Source organism: Microcaecilia unicolor, chromosome 1 (assembly GCF_901765095.1).
Source record: "Microcaecilia unicolor chromosome 1, aMicUni1.1, whole genome shotgun sequence".
Taxonomy (NCBI): domain Eukaryota; kingdom Metazoa; phylum Chordata; class Amphibia; order Gymnophiona; family Siphonopidae; genus Microcaecilia; species Microcaecilia unicolor.
Window position 1 is genome coordinate 81,905,521 of NC_044031.1, and position 26,853 is coordinate 81,932,373.

The window sequence follows — 26,853 nt, forward strand, 5'->3', positions numbered from 1 at the left end:
ATAGGCTCCATCTTGCAATAAGCCCATGTGGAAGGTTCGTCGTGGAGGTATAAACAAGCGTAGGGCAAACTTGTATTGAAACTCCCAGTAAAATGTCATCTGTGATGCCCCACACAGGGATAATATGTGGGCTCAAAACAAGTCTGACGAAAATGAAACACTTAAATCTGTACTCCACATTGCAGCGTACCTGGCAAAGTCCAGTTCTGAAGCAGTATCTCTTAAATGTCTGTGGTGGAATGATAAGGGCACTTTTTGCTGCGCTTCAAGGGAGAAGGCCGTGGCCAGTTCCTCCTGTACATCCTCAGTCAACGCCTCCCATGGCAGACCAGCTATATAATGCCTTAGTTGATAATAATGAAAGAGGTCTGCAGGGGTCAAAAATATTCTTGTTGTAGATCTTCAAAGGATTTAATGCGACCTTCCACTGAGATAGCATGCATTATATATATCAGTCCAGAGCCAGGAGGAAAAGCCGGGTTGCCACAAATGGGCAAGTATGGAATAGTTTTTGGATGGAAATAGTGGTATCGACAGACCCATCGCCAAACTGCTCTGGCTGTGGAAATTATAGAGGAGACACGCAGTGGTGTGCTGGTAAATGTTTAACAACAGGCTATCTCCCCGGTCCCCCTCTGCGCCCCCTGTCCCCCTCTGCGCCTCCCGTCCCCCTCTGCGCCCCCCCAAATTGCAGAGATGGCTATAGCCGGGGAGAGAGCCTCGGGGGGGGGGGGGGGGGGGCAATGCATTACTCCAGGGAAAAAAAATTAAATGATCCCAGGTTCCAATCTAATTCATGTTTAATGTGCGATAAAATGCCATAAATAAGTAAATAAATATAAACTTAATGTTGAGCACCTGATTCTCAAAGTGAACATATTCCAAACACTATAATGAAAATAAAATGATTTTTTCTACATTTGTTGTCTGGTGACTTTGTTTTTCTGATCATGCTGGCCCAAAAAAACTTAGAGGTGCGGCTGCGAGGGTCAAAAATTTACATCAGGCGTGGATGCTGTTCAAATATATTCCGCGTATTAAAAAAGGAGGATGGAAGACCAAACGACAGCCGGCGTGGTTAAAAAGTGAGTTGAAGGAAGCTATTAGAGCTAAAAGAAAATCCTTCAGAAAATGGAAGAAGGAACCGACTGAAAATAATAAGAAACAGCATAAGGAATGTCAAGTCAAATGTAAAGCACTGATAGGGAAATGCTAAGAAGGACTTCGAAAAAAAGATTGCGTTGGAGGCAAACACACATAGTAAAATTTATTTTAGGTATATTAAAAGCAGGAAGCCGGCAAAAGAATCGGTTGGCCTGCTAGATGACCAAGGAGTAAAAGGGGCGATCAGGGAAGACAAAGCCATAGCGGAGAGATTAAATGAATTCTTTGCTTCGGTCTTCACCAAGGAAGATTTGGGTGGGATACCGGTGCCGGAAATGGTATTTGAAGCTGATGAGTCAGAGAAACTTAATGAATTCTCTGTAAATCTGGAGGATGTAATGGGGCAGTTCTACAAACTGAAGAGTAGCAAATCTCCTGGACCGGATGGTATTCATCCTAGAGTACTGATAGAACTGAAAAATGAGCTTGCGGAGCTATTGTTAGTAATATGTAATTTATCTTTACAATCAAGCATGGTACCGGAAGATTGGAGGGTGGCCAATGTAACACTGATTTTTAAAAAAGGTTCTAGAGGAGATCCGGTAGAGATTTCCATGAGAAGAGGCAAGTTGGCTGTCGCTATGGCTCCAGCGGTATTCTGTCTCCCAGATCCATTCTGCTTTCTATCTGATTTTATCTAGTATTATATTTATATGGATTGTTAATCACTCTGATTGACTTCACCGAAAGTCGGTATAGCAAATGTGCAATAAACATAAATATGAACATACTATCATCAACCCCCCTTCCCCCTCCTGAGGCAAACTGCAATCCTTGCAAAATGTTATACGAAGAGGTCCTCACAAGGCCCAGCACACCTCCATTTCCAGCCTTCTCCAGGGCATCATGTATTCGTAGGTTTTTTGCACTGCTCTGTTTTCCAAATCATCTATTTTAAGCTGGAGTCTGTCCCTGTCCATTTTGAGGGTCTGCTGCACCTCTGTCAGTTCTTCTGCATGTGCTCCATCTCCTCTAGCCTATTACCAGTCTCCATTATATCAGACTTATTGTTGATTCTTATGTTCTACAACTCTGATTTCGCTTTCCATATGTCTCCTTTCAACTGCATCAGCCAAGCTTGCGTGTCAGCCTTAGTAAACACCATCTGGGATCACTCCTCTGGATTTGTCTTTCTCACTCTGATTGCCAGCTCCTCTGCCTCCATTTCCTCTTGCATGGCCCTGGTCACTGACTCAGCCTTCTTCCTTCTATAAGCTGAGGTAAGTATGTTTTCTAATCCTGTCTTTTTCTTTTTGTGGCCATGTAATGGTTCTCACAGAGAATCCGTAGCTGTGCCTGCTGCTAACACCCGATGAGGTTAGATTTCTGTTTATGATAAGGGAGTTCAGCTCCTACCCTTCCATTCTGGGCAGTAATGTATCTTTCTCCTTTTGTGCCTGTTTTATAAAGGCCAAGAAAAAAAGTGACAATAGACTAACTATACACAAGCTATTAAACCGAAAAAGGTGATTAATGAAGTAGCACCAAGTTAAAAAAGCATCCACGTGGAGGGGCATAAAACTGAAAGGGGCACCCAAGTTTTCCTGAGGACGTCCTCGCAGGACATCTTGGTGAAGGGGCGGGGAAACCCATATTATTTAAACAAGATGGGCGTCCATCTTTCGTTTCGATAATACGGTCGGGGACACCTAAATTGCAAAATTTAGGTCATCCTTAGAGATGGTCGTCCCCGATTTTCGGCGATAATGGAAACCGAGGACACCCATCTCAGAAACAACCAAATGCAAGCCATTTGGTCATGGGAAGAGCCAGCAGTAGTAGTGCACTGGTCCCCCTGGCATGCCAAGACACCAACCGGGCACTCTAGGGGGCACTGCAGTGGACTTCATAAATTGCTCCCAGGTGCATAGTTCCGTTACCTTGTGTGCTGAGCCCCCCAACCCCCTCACAAAACCCACTCCCCACAACTGTACACCACTACCATAGCCCTAAGGGGTGAAGGGGCACCTACATGTGGGTACAGTGGGTTTGAGGGGGGGTTATGGTGGGTTTTGAAGGGCTCACATTTACCACCACAAGTGTAACAGGTAGGGGAGGATGGGCCTGGGTCCGCCAGCTTGAAGTGCACTGCACCCACTAAAGCTGCTCCAGGGACCTGCATACTACTGTGATGGAGCTGGATATGACATTTGAGGCTGGCATAGAGGCTGGCAAAAAATATTTTTAAAATGTTTTTTTAGGGTGCGAGGGGTTTAGTGACCACTGGGGGAGTAAGGGGAGGTCATCTGGTCAGTTCGGGCACCTTTTTGAGGCTTGGTTGTAACAAAAAAAAGGACCAAAAAGTCGCCCAAGTGCTCGTCAGGGACGCCCTTCTTTTTTCCATTATTGGTCGAGGACGCCCATGTGTTAAGCATGCCTCAGTCCCGCCTTCGCTACGCTTCCGACACGCCTGTGAACTTTGGTCATCCCAGCGATGGAAAGCAGTCGAGGATGCCCAAAATTTGCTTTCAATTATGCCGATTTGGGCAACCCTGGGAGAAGGACGCCCATCTCCCGATTTGTGTCCAAAGATGGGCGCCCTTCTCTTTCGAAAATAAGCCTGTTAATATCACAAGGATATATTATATATCAAATATTCAGCTGCTACTGTATAATAACATTTCACACATAGCAGAGTATTTGCAAGTCTCAATTTCTTGCTTTAATAATAAAACATGCAGCAGCAACATGAAATGACATATAATTAAAATTAATTTAATTTAATAACAGCATTTATATCCTGCCTTACCACCAGGTACAAGGTGGGTTACAACCATAAAAGAAGACTATACAATTCAAAAGAACAATGAGAGGAGAAAAAAAGCCCATAAATTTCTACAAATAACGCTGTAGTGTGGAATATTTCTAATAGCAGAAGGAAGATTGTTCCAAAGTTCAGGAGCTGATCCAAATAATGTACTCTTTCTAGTGCTACTCAACCGACAACTTGTGCAGCAATAGTTTTCCTGAAGATCGTAAATATACAGCTAGCTTATAAAACAGTAACCAAACCTACCAGATATCCAGGACATACCCAGGCAAAATTTTGAAAATAAAAGTTTAAATTCAATTCTCGCTCTAATGGGCAACCAATACAACTCAGACAAGAAAGGAGTTGCATGGTCAGTTTTGCATCCCTTCAAAATCAGTGTAGCAGATACATTTTGCAAAACTTGAAGTCTTTGGAGTTGCTTAGTTGGTAAACTCAGTAGACAAACATTACAATAATCAAAAGTTGTAAGAATAATTGCATGAATCAGTTGGAAATAATGAGTCTCCAAGAGAAATCTAAATCTACGCAACAATTTCAATTTGACCATAACCTTTTGGACCAGATGATTTACATGCATTTCCATCATCACTTTAGAATCTAACCACACTCCCAGAGGCTTTATATCCTTTTTTTTATAAGTATATCAGCATTGTGAAGTCTTACAACCTCATAGTCTCCTACATCCTGTAACAGAGTTGCTGTTTTAGAGTGTATCCTCAACATTGTTTTATCACCATTAATTTTTAAGGAGTGCTGAGACATCCATTGAAGTATCTCTAAGAAAACATCATTCATCAATAACTTCACAGTATTAAAATCTGACAAAAAACAGGAAAGAACACAATATTATCTGTACAGGAGAAGTACTGAATATTCCACCTACACGGTAATACACCCAAATCACTAATATATAAATTAAAAAGGACAAGAGATAGGGGAGACCCTTGAGACACGACCTATGCCATATGCCATGAATCAGAAAATTCTTCCCTCCAACAAACCTGCATAGATCGCTTACCCAGAAAACCTGTAAACCATTTCAACACACTCCCACGTACACCCAAACCTTCCATTTTACACAACAGTACATTATGATTTACTAAACCAAATGCTGCAGATAAATCTAATTGCATCAATAGCACCTCGACTTTTTTTTAATAAAGATATCTCTGACATGTGGATAGTATTGCTAAAATTAACATTTTTGTGCTACATAATGGCTGAAAACCTGATTGAAAAGATCCAGCAATTCAAAACAATCCAAATATTCCTGCAACTGAGAAGTGATAATCACTTTCGTCAGAGTAAGAATATTTGCAATTGGACAATAATTGCTATAATCCATTGCTATAATCCATGGGATCTAGTTTATCTCCCTTTAAAAAAAAAACTAAGAATAATGGCTCCCTCCAAGAGGGAATTTATCAATTTACCTGATTTCTCAAAAGATCAGCTGCACAAGGATTGAGGGAACAACACCCTTTAGCAAACATGTACACGCAGGCACACTCTTCAGTTCCTTGAGGAATCATAGAGACTAGTACAACAGCTAGCATGACCCATCACAGCTGCCATTATGAACATTTACCTCTTGAATCAAACCGAATGTTTATAAATTAGTGTTAACAATAGTTTTCAAAAATCTTCTCCAATCACTAGGGGCCCAATAATCAGTCTAACACAGTTAGCAGTTTTTAAGCTGCTGACAACTGCAGGCTTGAATTAAACCTGGATATTCAATGCCAGGTCGGGTCCAGGCAACTGTGTTGAATATCCAACGATATTCAGACAGGGGCCCAGTTAGCTCAGATGACAAACTTAAGACAACCTTTTTGCTGTCCTAACTTAATTTCCGCCTTATACTTCTCAATACCCTGTCCTCACTTGGATTCCAGGGCTCTGTCCTTTCCTGGTTCTCTTCCTACCTCTCCCTCCGCACCTTTAGTGTTCACTCTGGTGGATCCTCTTCTACTTCTATCCCTCTGCCTGTCCGCATACCTCAGGGTTCTGTTCTTGGTCCCCTCCTCTTTTCTATCTACACTTCTTCCCTTGGTTCATTAATCTCATCCCATGACTTTTCCTACCATCTCTATGCTGATGACTCCCAAATCTATCTTTCTACCCCTGATATCTCACCTTGCATCCAAACCAAAGTTTCAGCGTGCTTGTCTGACATTGCTGTCTGGATGTCTCAACGCCACCTGAAATTAAATATGACCAAAACCGAGCTTCTTATTTCCCCCCCCCAAACCCACCTCCCCGCTCTATTTCTGTTGATGGCTCTCTCATTCTCCCTGTCTCCTCAGCTCGAAACCTTGGGGTCATCTTTGACTCTTCTCTCTCCTTCTCTGCTCATATCCAGCAGATTGCCAAGACCTGTCGTTTCTTTCTTTACAACATCCGTAAAATCCGCCCCTTTCTTTCTGAGCACTCTACCAAAATCCTCATCCACATCCTTGTCACCTCTCGTTTAGACTACTGCAATCTGCTTCTTGCTGGCCTCCCACTTAGTCACCTCTCCCCTCTCCAGTCGGTTCAAAACTCTGCTGCCCATCTCGTCTTCCGCCAGGGCCGCTTTACTCATACTACCCCTCTCCTCAAGTCGCTTCACTGGCTCCCTATCCGTTTTCGCATCCTGTTCAAACTTCTTCTACTAACCTATAAATGTACTCACTCTGCTGCTCCCCAGTATCTCTCCACACTCGTCCTTCCCTACACCCCTTCCCGTGCACTCCGCTCCATGGATAAATCCTTCTTATCTGTTCCCTTCTCCACTACTGCCAACTCCAGACTTCGCACCTTCTGTCTCGCTGCACCCTACGCCTGGAATAAACTTCCTGAGCCCCTAAGTCTTGCCCCATCCTTGGCCACCTTTAAATCTAGACTGAAAGCCCACCTCTTTAACATTGCTTTTGACTCGTAACCACTTGTAACCACTCGCCTCCACCTACCCTCCTCTCTTCCTTCCCGTTCACATTAATTGATTTGATTTGCTTACTTTATTTATTTTTTGTCTATTAGATTGTAAGCTCTTTGAGCAGGGACTGTCTTTCTTCTATGTTTGTGCAGCGCTGCGTACGCCTTGTAGCGCTATAGAAATGCTAAATAGTAGTAGTAGTAGTAGTAGTAGTATTTTCGAAAGAGAAAGACGCCTATATTTCGACCCAAATCGGGAGATGGGCGTCTTTCTCCCTTGAGTGTCCAAATCGGTATAATCGAAAGCCGATTTTGGTTGTCTTCAACTGCAATCTGTTGAGGAAACGGCCAAAGTTGACGGGGGCGTGTTGGAGGCGTGGTGAAGGCGGGACTGGGGGCGTGTTTATCGGCCAAGGCGAGATGGGCGTCCTTGGCCGATAATCAAAAAAAGAAAGGCGTTTTTAGCGCGAATTTGGGTCACTTTTTTTGGACCCTTTTTTTCACGAACAAGTCCCAAAAAAGTGCTCTAAATGACCAGATGACCACCGGAGGGAATCGGGGATGACCACCCCTGACCCCCAGTGGTCACTAACCCCGTCCCACCCTCAAATAAACTCTTTAAAAATATTTTGTGCCAGCCTCTATGCCAGCCTCAAATGTCATACTCAAGTCCATGACAGTAGTATGTAGATCCCTGGAGCAGTTTTAGTGGGTGCAGTGGACTTCAGGCAGGTGGACCCAGGCCCATCCCCCCCACCTGTAAATGGGAGCGCTTCAAACCGCCCCAAAACCCACTGTACCCACATGTAGGTGCCCCCCTTCAGTGCTATGGTAATGGTGTAGAGTTGTGGGGAGTGGGTTTGGGGGGGGATTTGGGGGGCTCAGCACCCAAGTGAAGGGAGCTATGGACTTCAGAGGTAGTTAACTTTGTTTTTTTAAATGTTACAAGTGCCCCCTAGGGTGCCCGGTTGGTGTCCTGGCATGTGAGGGGGACCAGTGCACTACGAATCCTGGCCCCTCCCGTGACCCAATGCCTTGGATTTGTTCGTTTTTGAGCTGGGCGCCTTTGGATTCCATTATCACTGAAAAACGATACCGCCCAGCTCAAATCCGCACAAATCTGATGCATTTGCCTGGTACAAACCATATTATCGGAAAAAAGATAGACGCCCATTTTTTTCGAAAATACGGTTTGTCCCGCCCCTTCACGTACCCGTTCTCGGAGATAGACGCCCATGGAGATGGGCGTTCGCGTTCGATTATGCCCCTCTTAATGTACTTAGTGGATAGACTGAATATTGCCACTAACAGGTTAAGGGTCGGCTCTGCCCAATCTCTGCCCACAGCATGCCCCAGCAGTCAGAGTTGATATTCAGCAGTGCATCTTTTGAGAATACTCTGACCTGCCCCCTTTTGGGTTGCGTGCTATGGAATATGGTGCCCAGCCTTATAGAATAATGCACAGCCAGATGCACGCACAACCCCTAATAGGTGCCAAGTAATCTCAATAATTGATTGTTAGCATCTAATTATTGATGTTAATTGGCTCGTTAATCATTAGGGTTATATATTTATATATTAGTGATTTGAGTTTATTACTGCATAGGTGGAATATTGAGTACTTCTCCTATGCAGATGATATGGTGTTGATATTTCCTGGTTTTTTCTCAGATTTTAATACTGTGAAATTATTGATGAATGATGTTTTCTTAGAGATACTTCAATGGATGACTCAGCATTCCTTAAAAATTAATGCTGATAAAACAACCAAAACAGGAACTCTATTACAGGATGTAGGAGATTATAAATCTAGTAATTTAGAGGTTGTAAGACTTCACATTGCTGATATTCCTATGAAAAAATGGATATAAAGCTTCTGGGAATGTGCTTAAATTCTAACTTGATGATGGAAATGCATGTAAATTATCTGGTCCAAAAGGTTATGTTCAAATTGAAATTGCTGTGTAGATTTAGATTTCCCTTGGACACTCGTTATTTCCATCTGATAATTCAGGCAATTATTCTTACAACTTTTGATTACTGTAATGTTTGTGTGTGCATCTCTGGAGCGCACCCAAATTTGAGTGTGGGTATTTGGGCACCCTTTATAGAATCCAGGGGATGGTGCCCCAGAAAAGATTTTTTGACAACTATTGTTGATAAAACTGATTTATAAATATTCACATTGACTCGAGAGGTAAATGATTATGAGGTCCTTTTACTAAGCCTCGCAAAAAAAAGTGGCCTGCACTGGTTTTAGCACGTGGTTTTCCCACATGCTGAGGCTACTTTTAGCATGACTGTAAAATGGAAAGGGAAATGATATACTGCCTTTCTGTGGTTTTTGCAACTACATTCAAAGTGGTTTACTTGGAGGGGCATAATTGAACGGGGCGCCCAAGTTTTCCTGAGGGCGTCCTCGCAGGGGCCGGGGTGGGGAAACCTGTATTATTGAAACAAGATGGGCGGCCATCTTTCGTTTCGATAATACGGTCAGGGATGCCCAAATCTCAACATTTAGGTCAACCTTAGCGATGGTCATCCATAGAGATGGTCTTCCCCGATTTTTGGAGATAATGGAAACCGAGGACGCCCATCTCAGAAATGACCAAATGCAACCCATTTGGTCATGGGAGGAGCCAGCATTCAAAGTGCACTGGTCTCCCTGACATGCCAGGACACCAACCGGACACCCTAGGAGGCACTGCAGTGGACTTCAGAAAAAGCTCCCAGGTGCATAGCTCGCTTACCTTGTGTACTGAATACACCCAATCTGCACCTAAGTTAGGTGCAGGTATTTAGGCCTGGTTTTAAGTGGCCTAAATGGGTATGCCCACATTTTAAATGCAAGAATGGCACATGCGCCTATTCTATAAACTATGCCTAACTTTAGGCGTAGTTTATAGAATCATGCTAAGTGCATGGTTTTTCGGTGCTGATATTTTTGGCACCATATATAGATTTTACCCCCGATTGCCTAACTTTTCTTGTATACAACTTCAAAGGGGGCATGCCCAAGGGAGGGGGATGGATGGATGGGTCATGTGCATTCCCAGGATTTAAGTGCATACTTATAGAATCCTTGTTGTTGTTTATGATGTCTTGTTTGTTTACATTTTATGCTGCTTCCATCTTCATAGCACTCACCAGGTTCGTCAATCATCATCCGTCTAAAAAAAACTCCACAAATGTACTTTTTTAAGCATTTTCTTTCTGCAAAATTCTTGTTCTTATGAACATCCTGTTCACCAAAATCACCAACGGCATGCAAAACAAACGTTAAGCTACTTAGCTCATTCTTGATCAGACTTGCTGCATAGCTCCAACTCCCAACGGAGACCCGTTTCACCTTCTGGCTTTTTCAAGGGAGAATCCAAAAGTTTTTTCACTTCTTCTTAAGCAGATGATTGACGAACCTGGTCAGTGCTGTGAAGATGGAAGCAGCATAGTCTGCCCGAGAACCCGGGGAAATTGAGGTCTTTTTCCTCCATTTTATATGGAAGGTAGTTTCCTCAGCATCGTTATTTATATCTACAGTTTGGGTTTAAAAGGAGTTTGCATTTCTGTAGAAGAGTATTTTTGAGTTGAAGTTATTTTGTACACTGCCTAGAGTTGCAATATAGCGTGATTAATAAATATTTTAAATAAATAAATAACTGACAGTAGTTAGATATGAGCATTTACACCAGCCTTTAGCAGGTTAAATGGTTGTGCCCAACATTACGCACAGAAATTGAAGCGTATTGTATAACAATACACGTAACTTAATTGGTTAACAAGCTAATCAGCACTGTCAATTGGATGTTAACAAGCACTTATCAGCAATAATTGGTATTAAGATTTACTCGCACAATTCTCTAAGCGTATTCTGTATTGTGGTGCGCCCAAATTCTAAGTTGCATAGTTGAAAAGGGGGCATGGCCATGGGTGGGGCATGAGCATTTCTAAAATCTATACGCGTTGTTATAGAATAGACTCACTCTGTGCCTAATTTAGGTGTTGGGATTTACACCAAGTAAAACATGGCGTAAATGGCCAAGACTATATTTGGTCATGTGGAAGCCTATTCTATCAAATTTAGGTGTACTGTACAGAATACACCTATGCATATTTTTTTTCCGCACGGAATTTTCAGGCGCCATAAATGGAATCTAGCCCAAAATGCATGCTAAGCTAGTATTTTGTAAAGGTCATTCCACACAGAGCACCCTTTACAGAATACTAGCTTAGGTGCTGAGATGATTTGCGCTAATTGTAGATGCCATTTATTGAATTACTCCCCAATTGCCTACATAAGTTGTAGAATACTAGTACGTATGCCTAAGTGCTAGTCACAAGCTCAGCAGTATTATATAACTTTTGTGCACAGCTGCCTTAGGGACCCTTTTTCAACTGTGGTAAAGAAGGCCCTGCGGCAGCGGCCAGTTTTGCCACACGCTGAGGCCTTTTTTTACAGCAGTGGGTAAAAAGGCTGCAAAACTATATGTCTATAAGGTAATATTGCTCTTACCGTATGGCTGTGCAGGGGGGAGCATTTACCCGCGGTAACCAGGTACCGTGTGGCACTGCCCGATTACTGTCGGGTAACTGCTGTGCAAAAAAAATCAAGCCCTATGTCCCCCAGTGCAGGAAATGACATGCACTGGGGCTGGAACTACCACCAGAGCCCGCGTTGGGCTTACTGCCACTTTATAAAAGGGTCCCGTGGAGGGGCATAATCGAACGCAAACGCCTATCTCCATGGGCGTCTATGTCCGAAAATGGGTACATGAAGAGGCGGGACAGACCGTATTTTCAAAAAAATGGACGTTTTTCAGCTGGGCATTTGTTTTTTTTAGCGATAATGGAAACTAAAAACGCCCAGCTCAAAAACGTCCTAATCTGAGCCATTTGGTGGTGGGAGGGGCCACAATTCGTAGTACACTCGCCCCCCTGATATGCCAGGACACCAACTGGGCACTCTAGAGGTCAATGCGGTGGACTTCAGAAAAAGCTCCCACATGCATAGCTCCCTTACCACGGGTGCTGAGCACCCAACCCCCCTCCCCTAAAACCCACTACCCACAAATGTACAACACTACCATAGCTCTTAGGGGTGAAGGGGGCACCTACATGTGGGTACAGTGTGTTTTGGAGACCTCCCCTTTACCAGCACAAGTGTTACAGGTAGGGGGGGATGGGCCTGGGTCCACCTGGCTGAAGTGCACTGCGGTACCCACTAAAAGTGCTCCAGGGACCTGCATACTCGCAGGCCTCTAGGACTTGTTGCTGCTATATAACATTGGCACATCAGTTGACACCTGAAGACTAATCTCTCCGAAAACATCCTTTATTGGAATAAGCATGCTTACTCACAGTTAACTGCAGATCAGAGGTTGTGCCCCACTGGCAATGAGTCTCCCTGGTACTGAGATGAGCAGTAGGTCAGAGCTGGCAGAATGGTGTACAATGCCCTCTTTCAGCCACATTCAAGGTAGGAACTAAGTTCTGTAACGTGGCTAACACGTGAAAGGGATCTAAAACTGGCTTACAAAAATGGCCACTACCTCATGGACTACCGGAAACAAAACAGGGCACACTCTGACCCAGTAAGCAGGGGGGAAAGCACCATGGGAGTAGAGCCTACCAACTACCAACATCGTGAGCATTTGCCACAAAGCTAGTGGAATCACGGAGCCCAATACCCTACACCCACATAACAGAAAAGGTGTCACACTCACCCGAGAGCCACATCAGAACCAGGGAAAGGCTGTCACAGGATAGAACACATTCTGCTGTCATGGAGGTGGGTACGGCATTTGAGGCTGGCATAGAGGCTGGAAAAAAAGTTTTGAAAGTGGGGTTTTTTTAGTGGGAGGGGGTTAGTGACCACTGGGGGAGTCTGGGGAGCTTATCCCCGATTCCCTCCAGTGGTCATCTGGGCAGTTGGGGCACTTTTTTGGGACTTGTTTGTGAAAAAAAAGGGTCCCAAAAAAGTGGCACAAAATCGCGGTAAAAACGCCTTTTTTTTTTTCAATTATCAGCTAAAGACACCCATCTCTCCTCGGCCGATAACCACGCCCCAGTTCCGCCTTCACCACGCCCCCGAAACGCCCCGTCAACTTTACCCGTTTCCGCGACGGATTACATAAGTACATAAGTAGTGCCATACTGGGAAAGACCAAAGGTCCATCTAGCCCAGCATCCTGTCACCGACAGTGGCCAATCCAGGTCAAGGGCACCTGGCACGCTCCCCAAACGTAAAAACATTCCAGACAAGTTATACCTAAAAATGCGGAATTTTTCCAAGTCCATTTAATAGCGGTCTATGGACTTGTCCTTTAGGAATCTATCTAACCCCTTTTTAAACTCCGTCAAGCTAACCGCCCGTACCACGTTCTCCGGCAACGAATTCCAGAGTCTAATTACACGTTGGGTGAAGAAAAATTTTCTCCGATTCGTTTTAAATTTACCACACTGTAGCTTCAACTCATGCCCTCTAGTCCTAGTATTTTTGGATAGCGTGAACAGTCGCTTCACATCCACCCGATCCATTCCACTCATTATTTTATACACTTCTATCATATCTCCCCTCAGCCGTCTCTTCTCCAAGCTAAAAAGCCCTAGCCTTCTCAGCCTCTCTTCATAGGAAAGTCGTCCCATCCCCACTATCATTTTCGTCGCCCTTCGCTGTACCTTTTCCAATTCTACTATATCTTTTTTGAGATACGGAGACCAGTACTGAACACAATACTCCAGGTGCGGTCGCACCATGGAGCGATACAACGGCATTATAACATCCGCACACCTGGACTCCATACCCTTCCTAATAACACCCAACATTCTATTCGCTTTCCTAGCCGCAGCAGCACACTGAGCAGAAGGTTTCAGCGTATCATCGACGACGACACCCAGATCCCTTTCTTGATCCGTAACTCCTAACGCGGAACCTTGCAAGACGTAGCTATAATTCGGGTTCCTCTTACCCACATGCATCACTTTGCACTTGTCAACATTGAACTTCATCTGCCACTTGCACGCCCAATCTCCCAGTCTCGCAAGGTCCTCCTGTAATCGTTCACATTCCTCCTGCGACTTGACGACCCTAAATAATTTTGTGTCATCGGCGAATTTAATTACCTCACTAGTTATTCCCATCTCTAGGTCATTTATAAATACATTAAAAAGCAACGGACCCAGCACAGACCCCTGCGGGACCCCACTAACTACCCTCCTCCACTGAGAATACTGGCCACGCAATCCTACTCTCTGCTTCCTATCTTTCAACCAGTTCTTAATCCATAATAATACCCTACCTCCGATTCCATGACTCTGCAATTTCTTCAGGAGTCTTTCGTGCGGCACTTTGTCAAACGCCTTCTGAAAATCCAGATATACAATATCAACCGGCAGTTGGAAACGCCCCAAATCGGCTTTCGATTATACCGATTTGGGCGCCCACGGGAGAAAGACGCCCATCTCCCGATTTGGGTCGCAATATAGGCGTTTTTCTCTTTCGATTATAAGCAAGTTAGTGAGTAAATGCAAGAGGGTGTTCACAGGGGGAGGAACATGAACAAGACATGGCCAACACTGTACGTTACATTCAGAAGTGCCACATTTAGGTGCACATATTTACGCCTGCTATTGACATGGTATATTACTGCCAACTTATGCTAGCGTTATACAATGGAAATTATGGGGTAAATTCCATAAGTGGCACCTAAACTTTTACGCGCTGAGTGCTACTCTATAAAAAGTATGTGTCCCATATAGAAAAGCATTTACAGCATAAACCACACCTAACTATAGGTGCCGGCAGTTATGCCAGCTAAAAGCAGGTGTACATGCTGGCACCTACAAGGGCCCTTTTACAGATTGCCACTCACTCTTCTGGGACTACCACCGGCCCGATGCAGTTGCCAGCAGTAGTCTCACCCAGAGCATGCGCCATTTCCGATGGAAAAAGAAAACTCCCAGAAGTGGCTTGCGTGGCGGTAACCCGATGGTAATCGGACATCGCCCCGCGTTGGCCAGTTACCGCTGGGTTAACCCAGGAGTCCTTATCGTCACCTCAATGGGTGGTGGTAAGGGCTCCCCATCACATGGCCACGCGGTAAGAGCTCTCTTACCGCGTGGTCATGTGTGTCTGGGGGCTTTTTACCCACTGCGGTAAAGAGGGCGCTGGCGCAGGAAAAACGGCCCCCATCGCTAGCACAGAGCCCTTTCTCCCACAGCTTGGTAAAAGGACCCCTAAGTTAGGTGTATTTTGGCCAAATTCTGTATTTACGTGTATAAATTTTGGAACACCCTCGGAATGCCCCAAGCCATGCCCCTCAAAATTTACACACACTAGGATTTATGTACGGATCATTATAGAATACAATCTGCACATATATCCTAATTAAGCACAATTAACACCAATAATTGGCTGTTAGCAGCCAATTATTGGCACTGATGGGCTTCTTAAACAATTAAGTTGTGCGCATAAATTGGCTATACGTGCTGATTTGTTTGCCCAACTTTAGTCATGGTACATAGAATCCAGCCCTATGTGTGTAACTGTTATAGAATAAGCTCATGGACCTTGTAAAGTGGGCACCTAAGTTGTGCTACCCACGTATAAAAAATTTTCCCCAACATGTACATTATCCATTTAATAAGAGAAACTTGAGATTAATAATGAAAGGGACTCATTAGAATTTAAACACAGTGGAGGCCTCACTGTTAGGAAAAACTGGGGCCCTTTCACCAGTCTGATATGTGCAATGGAGGGTGAGTCACTACATGGCACTTTTTCTTTGAAACTGAGGAACGTGGTGTGGTAGCAGTGTTAGTCCACTTTTAAAGGAAATAAATCAAAATAAATCAAAACAGAGAAAATAAAATAAGCTAATACCTTTTGTTATTGGACTAACGTAATACATTTTGTGATTAGCTTTTGAAGGTAACCCTTCCTCTTCAGATCGGAAACTTCTTCAGATCTTTGAAACTGTAAACTGATAATTATGCTACTAAAACAACTCTATAAATTGTAAATAATCCTTCTTGCAAACTCATGGAACCTTACACAAGGTCATCACTCTAACCATATTTAACCTTATCAAAAATAAGATCGACCTACAGTAGGTCCTAATATAGGCTGACCAAAATATTGCTGCTTCAACTTCTAAATTTACCATATCATGATTGACATGAGAAAAGGTTTCTAGGAAAATAGTGTGTACATGGCTTCTGACAAGTCTGTGTTTTGAAGGTAAAATATGAGCCTGAGAATGATAAATTATTCAGAGCGCAATACTATTAATATGAATAATAATAAAAATAAAAATAATAAAAACCCATGGGAACCTGTCTTGAAAGAAATGCAAAAATATTCACAGGAAAATATACACGGTGCTTTCAGAGTGAAATTTTTTTTTTTAACCTCAGGTACTTCTCCCTACGGGAGGTGGGTGTGGGGCACAATTTTCAAATTTTCCAGTTTCACAGGCAAAATGTTATTTTACCTGTAGATATGACTTAATTATCCTCTCATGAGATAATTTTAAAAAGTTTTTTCCTCATATGCAGCATGCCTTACATGTGGAAATAGGAACTTATAAAACTGTGCGTGGGAATGCATATTTAAAAAGTAGACACACTGCACAACAGCACCTCCTTTAGGTATTTCCAGGAGTTTAGTTTGGACAGAGCTGAGTTGTGATGTACACACACATTTTATAAAATATGCTGCTGCTACTACTACTACTACTTATCATTTCTATAGCACTACTAGACGTACGCAGTGCTGTACACTTGAACATGAAGAGACAGTCCCTGCTCAGAATTCATGCAAAATTGCACACCTCTTTGGAACTGTCTTGGTCTTGGTAATGCATAAGACATTTCTTTAAAAAAAAAAAAAGCCCCTTTCATGTGGTGGCATCAGACCTTTCTTAATACAATAATAATTTATCACTTCTATATTGGATGCGTGCAGTACACAATGGAGAATGGTTTTCAGGCACAATGTGCTGGATTCTGTAGAGGTTACCCATAAGGAAAGCTCCAGTCTGAAACCTCAATGGGTGGCGGTAAGGGATCCCCCCTCCCCCGAAATGGCCATGCGGCAAGTGCTTTACTTGATGCATGGCCATTTCCTTCAGAAAAGAAAGACTACCCTTTCACCAGCTGCGGTAAAAGGGGGCCTCAGCACGTATCAAAAACAAGCACTGATGCCAGCAGCTTGGTAAAAGGGGCCCTAAGTGCTCCTCAGCAATCCTCGGAAGGAAACGGTGGCATTTAATGCACGCACAACATGAAAAATTTCTCCCAGGTCTGGGGCAGCATAGAAGGGTTGGTTGAGAGGATTTAGCGTCAGCGTTTTAGGGGTTAAATAACAGTTTTACCTTTTCTCAGTGACCAGAACAAGTACTTGCAGCTTTAAAAGACAGACAGGAGGTGTCCGAACAAAAAAGAAGGCCTTAACACACATCTGCACCTGTTGTTGTTCTCACAAATATCAGCCTCGCAAAACATCATTTGGAAGAAAGTTTTGCAAGGCTAATATATATAACAGCAGGCGCATATGTGTGCTGGCACTTTAATTTTTTCCTAACATGCACAGTGAGCCACCTGAGCTGCAGAACTTTTGTGTGCATGCAACTGGCAAGCTTTCCTCGATAGCATACAACTTCCGCACGCTTGAAATTAGCATCTTATTAGCTTACTGCATCACATGGTTTCCATTTTATGGTAGAGGCTGCACGCTCACCCATCCGTGTATGGCTCTATCATGTGACTCTCTGCATCAACCCCCAACTAAGGGAACGCTTATTTTGAAGATTGACCCCCTAGTAGTATGTTCTGACAAAGGTGACATATTGCAAGATGGCAGCTCTGGGACCAGAGAGATAGGCTACCTCCTTGTGTATTATGCATCCTTGGTGTGAGAAGGGGCTTGGGGATTTGGAAAAAATTCTATAGAGTAAAACTTACGTGCCAATTGCACACATATTTCATTAGAATAAAGGTATATATTCACGCATTTGGGCTGCAAAAACCCAAGGGAACGGTACAGTTTAGGGGGTGAAGAACTTCTGTACATGAAAAAGGAGTGGGACTTGGGTGTGATTGTATGTGATGATCTTAAGGTGGCCAAACAGGTAGAAAATGCAATGGCAAAAGCTAGAAGGATGCTTGGGTGCATAAGGAGAGGAATGGCCAGTAGAAAAAAGGAGGTGATGATGCCTCTGTATAAGTCTCTGGTGAGAACTCATTTGGAATACTGTGTATAATTCTGGAGGCCGCACCTTCAAAAAGAAATAAACAGGATGGAGTCGGTCCAGAGGCGGCTACTAAAATGGTCAGTGGTCTTCATCATAAAGCATATGGGGACAGACTTAAAAATCTCAATATGTATACTTTGGAAGAAAGGTGGTAAAGGAGAGCTGTGATAGAGACATTTAAATACCTACGTGGCATAAGTACATAAGAGGTGAGCCTCTTTCAATTGAAAGGAAGCTCTGGAATGAGGGGGCATAGGATGAAGGTGAAAGGAGATAGACTCAGAAGTAACCTGAGAAAATACTTCACGGAAAGGGTGGTGAAGTCATGGAACAGCCTCCTGGTGGAAGTGGTGGAGATAAAAACAGTATCTGAATTCAAGAGAGCTTGGGACAAGTACATAGGATCTCTAAGGGAGCGATAGGGAAAATTGATGGCATGGATGGGCAGACTGGATAGGCCATATGGTCTTTGCCTACATTATTCTACGTTTCTATGTATGTGTACACACATGTACATAAATGCCAAAATTCTGTCTAAGCATTATTCTATAAATATATGTGTAACCTGGTCTCATCACTCACACAGTCTGGGCACCATCTAGCTCATCACGGGTCAGGGGCTCCACAGAGAAAACTTTGATCTTTAGTCACTGAGGGGGTGTTTTGCTAAGTTTTGGTAGCATTTTTAGCTCACTGTAGAAATCAGCTGTCGGTAAATGCCGAGACCCCCATTATATTCCTATGGGCATCTTGGCGTTTAATGCCAGCTGATTTCTACTGCGAGCTAAAAACAGTACTGCAGCTTTGTAAAAGACCCCTTGAAAGCACTACAGCTTTCTTAGTCACACACACACACACTGTGCTGGGCGCAGGCCAGGGCTGGATAAAAATCCAGAAGGCTATAGGGTTTCACGCTGGGACTTTATTTCTGTTTACTCTCTATTCTTTCCTTTACCAGTCTAGGAGTAAATAAATTTCACTCTCACTCAAAGAAAAGACTTTACTGAATATGCTGTAATATGCAGTTCAAATCCTTCTTGAAGCAAACAATTTATACTCTAACTTAATAGCAGATGCAAACTATAAATCCGGAGCAAACTTAGGGATATTGTGTATCTTCTTCAATGCAATTTATAATCCTACAGTATGTACATATTTACAGCTCCTCCGGTCCATACCCATCCCTTCTGGGTGAAACAATCTAAGGCTTTGCCTGCAACACTTGTGCAGCAAGCAGATTTTCCTCTGGATCAGACCTCCCCAGTAGCGTAGCCAGGAACCTTTACGGGGGGTGCGTCTCCCCCGCCCCCTGTGCCACCCCCCCCATGCCAATGCCACCATAGCCACTGCCCATAGGCGGTCGGTGGCCCAACTGTTTGGGGAGGCTAAAGGGGGTGGGGTAGGGGTGGGGCCAGGGGCGGAGCTTATATCCATAATTGTCTGACAACACACAGAAAAAAAAGTAAAAATAAAAGTCACAATTTATACCTTTTATTAAATTTAGATATTAGATATGTATCATATGTCAAAGAATAAAGTGGTTGCTCAAAGCATATACTAACCACAGTTACTCAACTGCAAAACACTATGCACAAATTTGTGCAAAAACACACTCAGAACCTTACATTATATAGCAATGGCATCACCATTAACAGAGTAAGAGGTTCAGCATATTGTTACAATTAATGTACAAGAATAACAGGTAGGTAGGGTAAATAAAATGATAATACATAATATACAAGTGAGAGTAGGAAAAAAATGTAATGTTCAATAATGATATGATAAAATAAAATTATACCCCCACCATCCAACATCACCCTCTGCCACTGTACCCCCCAACCATCTGGCATCACCCTTGATCACTGTGCCCCTACCATCCGCTCTCCCCCACCACCGTTGCCCTCTGTGCACTCTCCATCATCCATCATTGCTCTGTCTTCTCCCACTACCATCCAGCACTGCCCTCTGTGCACTCTTCCCCCACCACTATCCAACACTGCCCCTCTGTCTCTCCCCCTCACCTTCACCCTTTGTGCACTCTCCACCCACCTCCATTAGGTACTGCTCTCTGTGCACAATCCCTTCCTACCATCCAGTATTATTATTATTTATTACATTTGTTGCCCTCTGTGCTATCCTCCCACTATTGCCCTCTGTCTCCTCACCATCAACCAAGGACTAGCATCAGTGCACTCTCCCCCCACCCCTACTATTATCTTCTGTCACTCCCTGGGTCTCTTTTTTACCTCAAACACCCTCCTTCTCAGTTGGCACTGGCAGAAACAATAAATAGAAGCCACGTACATCACCACTGCCCTGTGGAAGCTGCTGCCGATTCTGCCAATCCCCTACAGCTTGCTTCGGGGCTTCTGCCTGAGTGACGTTGACGGCATGACGTGCCCCGCCTCCTCTGACCAGCCTTCCTGCTTCCGCGAGGGCTGGACGTATCATAAGGAAGGCTGGTCAGAGGAGGCAGGGCACGTCATGCCGTCAGCGTCAGGCCGAAGCCCCGAAGCAAGCTGTAGTACGATGTTGGTGTGCGGCGTGCGGCGTGCCTGTGCCGCTACCGGCAGCAATGAGCGATGTAAATCAAATTAAAGGGACCGACCACAGGGAGGGAGTGAGAGGGATAGATGCCGCATCAGGAGGTAAGTGGGGGGGATGAGAGAGAGATGCTTGGGGCTTGCGGCTGGGGAGGCTTAGCCTCCCCAAGCCTCTTATACCGGGCGCCTATGCCACTGCCCCACCTTCACATCTTCTTGGCTTATTCTTCACCTGGGCAGTGGCACTCATAGGCTGCCAGCAGCCTGCTCCAGGACTTCCTCCATGAATTGTCCCACCCTTTCAGGCCTATGAGTGCCACTGCTGCTGCCCGGGTGAAGCCGAGAGGATTTTAACGGGGGGCTGGGTCTGACCACGACGCACCTACCCTAAATATGCCACTGGATCTCCCGGTCTGTCTACACTATCCTCCAAAGGAGTACCTCTCTTCACTGTTCCTGCTCCCAGGCTGGGATCCCCTATTTCTTACCTGGAGCACTCCTCTATCTCGTGGTTAATGCTGAAATTTGCAGAAACCACCTCTTTCATCAGCCTTAGCTTCTTGAACCCATCTAGGACTCCCCCTGTCCTCCAAGGGTCCTGGCAGGGGTACAGGCAACCAAGGACCTCATGCACTCCTCAACAGTAAAATGTATTAACTCCTAACTTCTCCCCTACTGTCACTCAACAACCAGAAACATTTCCCTCTGCAATTTATCCAGGAACCCACCTCTTTGGGCTGGATCCTTTGCAACCCACAACCTCAGAACCCTCCCCTCAGTAACTCTGGAGCAGTCTACATTCTGACTCTTAGTAATACTCATTATACTCTCCTCTCAGTAAAGAAAAGATGACTTTTCTGATTCCATCACAGGAAATCATCTTCCCTTGTCAAAGGCCAACTTAAACTTCCCCATTTCCTCCCCCCTCCCCCACACTCTTGGCAGTATTCTATAAGACATCATTTACCCATGGAAGTGGCCATCAAAATACTGCCATTTACATGCCTCCCTGCTGTCTAAACTAAAATTACCCCCTAGTGGCTAAATAGTGCTGTAAACACTTCAAACAAAATACTGTGGGTATAAACTTCCAGTGCTTAAAAGTATCCAAACATTCATCAAAAATGGCAGGAAGGAAAAGACCTCAAAAGCCCAAAGTACTCAGTGACAATGCACAGAAACAATTCTAGTACTAAATGGGCAATTGCTTCATCATTGGCCAAAAACCTCTTGCAATATTTGATTTTTTATACATTTCTTCTCTAAATTGCATTATGTGTTCATACGTTTCAGAACAGAGTATTGTGCAGATGCAAGTGTCATAAATAAGCTTCAAAGAGAGTTTTTTGAAAATATCAAAAAGCACTTAACTTTTTAACTCTCAACGGGGACCTGTTTCACCCACCGGCTTTGTCAAGGGAGACCAAATATAAGCATGCAGACATACACCTCAAAACCCAATTTGCTGTTAATCTCCAGACATGTCTACAGCATCAAGCAGTCTGTGGGGCAGTTTTTCTTTTGAATATTGTAATGCATACAGGTCACCAGTGGCGAGGGCTGTGTACATATATTCAGCAGACATTATAGCAATGCTGAATAGGTGTATTTTATTTTAAATGTTGCACCCAGCATTTAAAGAAATACTTGCCACCACCATCACTGAATACTGACTTCCTTATGTTTTGCCAGTTCAGGTACTTTGTTCCTAATACACTACAATGATAGCAAATACAAAAATACTCAGATTAAGGCAAACAAAATAAAATCTCATCAACTGAGTCATATAAAATGAATAAAAGAGCAACGAGTAAATTTCTTCATGAGTGCCAAAAGCCTGAAGAAGAAAATGGGCTTGAAGAGGCTGTAGTCCAGGTTTCTATTAGAGAAGATATGCAAAACAGCTCTTACCTGAATGATTCATAGACTGCACAGTGTTCAGGAATTCTATGCACTTCATCCTTTCCTGATGGAGCTGTAGCTCAATTTCGCATTCTGGGTAGCTATTCGCCTATTTAAAAGGAGCACATATCACTGTTGCATCATGAATTTATATTAATATGTAGATCACAGGAACAATCATAACTATCCACCTTCCATTTCAATCTGAATTGTGATTCCCCCAAAGCTATGTTTATAAACATGGAAGCAGGATTGGCTCACGAGGCTGTGACGTCCCGGACCAACTTTTGATTTTACGCCCCTTGCCCCACCTGTCCCCTGCTTAGGGGCCAACCTGGGGATATGAGCTGCACAAATAAACTACATATAAATAAAATCAGGAAAAAAATGGAATGGTTTCACTCAGGGGACCTTTTACAAAGTGGATAATCCGGAACTACCGCCAGCCCAACATGGCCACCAGTGGTAGTCCCGGCTGGAGTGTATGCCATTTCTGGTGCTCTGGAAATTTTTTCTGTTGTGAGGTGCTAACCTGGCGGTATTCAGGCATCACTGCATATTGCCCAGTTACCGCCAGGTTACCGCAGGAGCCCTTACCATCATCTCAATGGGTGACAGTAAGTGCTCCCTGCCGCATGGTTATTTTACCACATGTAATATGAGCTGCAGAGGATACTCTTATAACATACAATGATATAGTCCTCTTCCCAATGTCACATCTATGTTTCAGCTTTTAACTTCCAGCTGCATAGTCTATATTGAATTCTATATGAATCCACACAAAAGATCAACTTCACTAATAAGAACAGCTGTTAAACAACACAATGTCCATCAGTGAAGACCAAAATATGTGACTTCTCAAAACATGGGGAAAATGTCTCATACACTCCTGTGGCAACACTCTCACTTTTCAGGTGCACACAGCGCAAAAAGTAATCATAGACATAAAAAACCCCTTAGATACTTTTTTTGTTTTTTAAATATGCAAAAAAGTGTATAAAAATTATACGTAATTAAATTCTTCGCTTTTGAAGAACAATGTTTCTAGTATGGCAATGTGGTTCCCTGAAGAAGCGGAGCGAAACAGGACCGTTGGGACTGCATGACAGTGTTTCTGGAAGCAAGGAAGTACCACCCTTCATTTGAACTGGACAGCAGGTTAAGATAAGTGATTTGAATTCTTGCTGTCAGTTTGGGCGTTCAAAAGCCTCAAAAGTGCTCCTTATAATTGTAGCAACCAGCCTTCTGTGTCAAGGAGCAAGCATTGTCATCATTGGCAAAAAACCTCCATCCTCCATTAAATATTCAATATTTACTAAATTTTAATTCATACAAAACGTATCTGTTATCCATACACCACAGCATGGATAACGCTTGGCATCATGCACAGATAAGTTTTGTTATAAAGAGTCATGTACAAATTAAAATTTAGCCCTATATGCAGTTCTTGTCGGCAGTTCATTCTTGTGTATCTGCCTGCCTGGGCTAGTGTTAGACATTCAGGGGCCCAGGGCAGAAACCGGGGAGAGGACCCAAAATCTAGCCTTCAGCCTACGCCTTCTTTAGCTCGAGGAAGATTTGGGGCCTCCTATGGTATGAAGTCCCAGGGCAATTGCCCTGTTTGCCACCCTCTAATGCCAGTCCTGCTGCCAGTTTATTTTTGTCACTTCTAACCCCCCCCCCCTTTATGTTTCTATGTGGGGTTTAAAAGTTCCCCTCTTTCCCTCTCCTTATATTATGAATGTTTGTAACCTAGTTTCCCTATTGTGTTATTGCCCTTTGATTTTTTATTCATTTTACTTCACTTTTCTTATTTGTATATGTAAACCACTTAGATACATGTTGACTTTGCGGTATATTAAATAAATTGAACTGTAACTGTGCTACTAGGAAACCTAATGCTGTCTTAGTAGAAGATATTTTCAAAACAGGACAGTTTTGATAACTTTTTAAAAAATAGCATAGCTAGATAAGAATCTCATCTCACTAGGGTCTTCTTTTACAAAGCCGTCCTAGCGATTCCATCGCGGCAAATCAGAGGAAGCCCATAGGAATTGAATGGGCTTTCTCTCATTTGCCGCACTGAGAATCGGTAGCGCGGTTTTGTAAAAGAAGCCCTAGGTAGAGTAGACCAAGCACTAGCAAAGTGATAAGAAAATAAAGAGGAAAACACTTTCACAGATTAAATACCACTAGGTTCTGGAAAGGATAAAACCATGAAATTGCTGCTTGGAGATATTGGTTGACTGTTGAAGCATATACTTTGACACTGTACCATAAATCACGATTGAAGTTTAATTTTATACCTTTTATTTCTCATCACGAAAATGAACTTTCTTCACCTGGATATCTAACCCATTCTGTCATCTCCATCTTAACTATGTATTTCTCTATTCTGGTATTGGTGATTACCATTACGGAACAATGTAAGCCACGCTGAGCCTGCAAATAGGTGGGAAAATGTGGGATACAAATGCTACAAATAAATAAATAAATAAATGATATAGAATATCAGACAGTTTGTAGAGAACTCTGGCTTCTAAAGGGAGTCAATGCAGTAAAACAAAAAAAAAGGGTTATGTTATATTTTTTTAAGAGAAATGATTAAACGAACTGCTACATTCTATAAGGACAAAAAAAGAAGAAAAGTCAAGCAGTCCCGCAGGAGTCAGCAAAAGCAAGTCAAGGGATGGGAATGACCAAGGCGATGAACAAGAGGCGTTAATAAAATCTTTATTTCATATCTGCGCTTGGATATTGCGCAATCAAGGCATGTAACAAATGATCACTGGAGCATGGACTCTACATGGTCCGGGTTTCAGCCAGTGCCTTTGTCGGGAGTCCTTAACAAACAGAACATGCATATATTAAAAATAATATACAGCTATATGCGATAAATCATAAACAAACATATATACAACAATGCAATGTAAAAAGGTATATATTATTAAGATAAAGACACATAAATGTATGTTTTTATCTTAATAATAATGAATAAAACTGCAAAAGATATTAAAAGATACCACTAAAAAGTGCAAAGACTACATAAAAATAAAAATACAAAGATCAAATCAGAAACAAATTAAGATTCAAAAAGGAAGAGGGATAAAAAGCTAAGGAATAAGAAAAGCAAAACTGCCATAGACCCGAGTAATATTTGGTGAAGGCATACAATAAGAAAAAACTGAAATGCATGTGTATGATATAAATATATACATATGTAAGTATAAATATATAGTGCAAAATGTGTGTAGACAGTGATAATGCTCAGAGAAAATATCCAGAGGCACATTTAATGTGCTATGCAGTCATAAAACATGAAAATGAAAAAGAAAGCTTAAACAGACTTGTGTGTATCAATGCTGGATGTCATACTCAGGTCCCTTACAGCAGTATGCAGGTCCCTGGAGTAGTTTTACTGGGTGCAGTGCACTTCAGGCAGGCAGACCCAGGCACATCCCCCCCCCCCCCCCCACCTGTTACACTTGTGGTGGTAAACGTGAGCCCTCCAAAACTCACCAAAAACCTACTGTACCCAAATATAGGTGACCCCTTCACCCATAAGGGCTAATGTAGTGGTGTACACAGTTGGGGGTGGTGGGTTTGGGGTGTTTCTTTTTAGGGCTCAGCAGACAAGATAAGGGGGTAATGGTGAGATGTGTATCTGGGAGCTTTTACATGAAGTCCACAGCAATGCCCCCTAGGGTGCCCCATTGCTCTCCTAGGAAGTCTGTGTGGCCAGTCTATTATTCTGGCTCTTCCTACATCCCAATGGCTTGACTTTGTGTGTTTTTAATTTGGATGAGTTTTTTTCAAAAATGGACTAAAAAGATAAACGCACAGAGCACAAAACCATCTAGCATGTGGCCATTTTCAAAAAAATAAGATGTTTTGTGAAAAAGGCTATCCTGCTTATAATCGAAATAGAAAATCGCCTATATTGTGACCCAAATCGGGAGATAGACGTTTATCTCACAAAAACGAATAAAGCAGTATAATCGAAAACCGAATTTGGACGTTTTCAACTGCACTCTGTCGCGGATGTGGACAAAGTTGATCGGGGCGTGTCGAAGGCGTGGTGAAGGCGGAACTGGGGCGTGGTTATCGGGCAATCAGAGATGGGTGCCTCTCGCTGATAATGGAAAAAAAATATGCGTTTTTAGCGAGAATTTAGGGCACTTTTCCTGGATCCTGTTTTTCCACGAATAAGGCCCCAAAAAGTGCCCTAAATGACCAGATGACCACTGGAGGGAATCGGGGATGACCTCCCCTGACTCCCCCAGTGGTCACAAACCCCCTCCCACCA

At 43.3% G+C, this 26,853-nt stretch overlaps 1 protein-coding gene across 1 annotated transcript in view; it reads right to left on the minus strand.

Annotated features, from left to right (window-relative positions):
* Nucleotides 1–26,853, minus strand: part of VIPR2 (vasoactive intestinal peptide receptor 2) — a 167,773-nt gene that overhangs the window by 130,801 nt on the left and 10,119 nt on the right. The window contains exon 2 of the mRNA XM_030198778.1: nucleotides 22,557–22,656. Coding sequence (XP_030054638.1) covers nucleotides 22,557–22,656 — 100 coding nt within the window. The remainder of the gene's footprint in view (nucleotides 1–22,556; nucleotides 22,657–26,853) is intronic.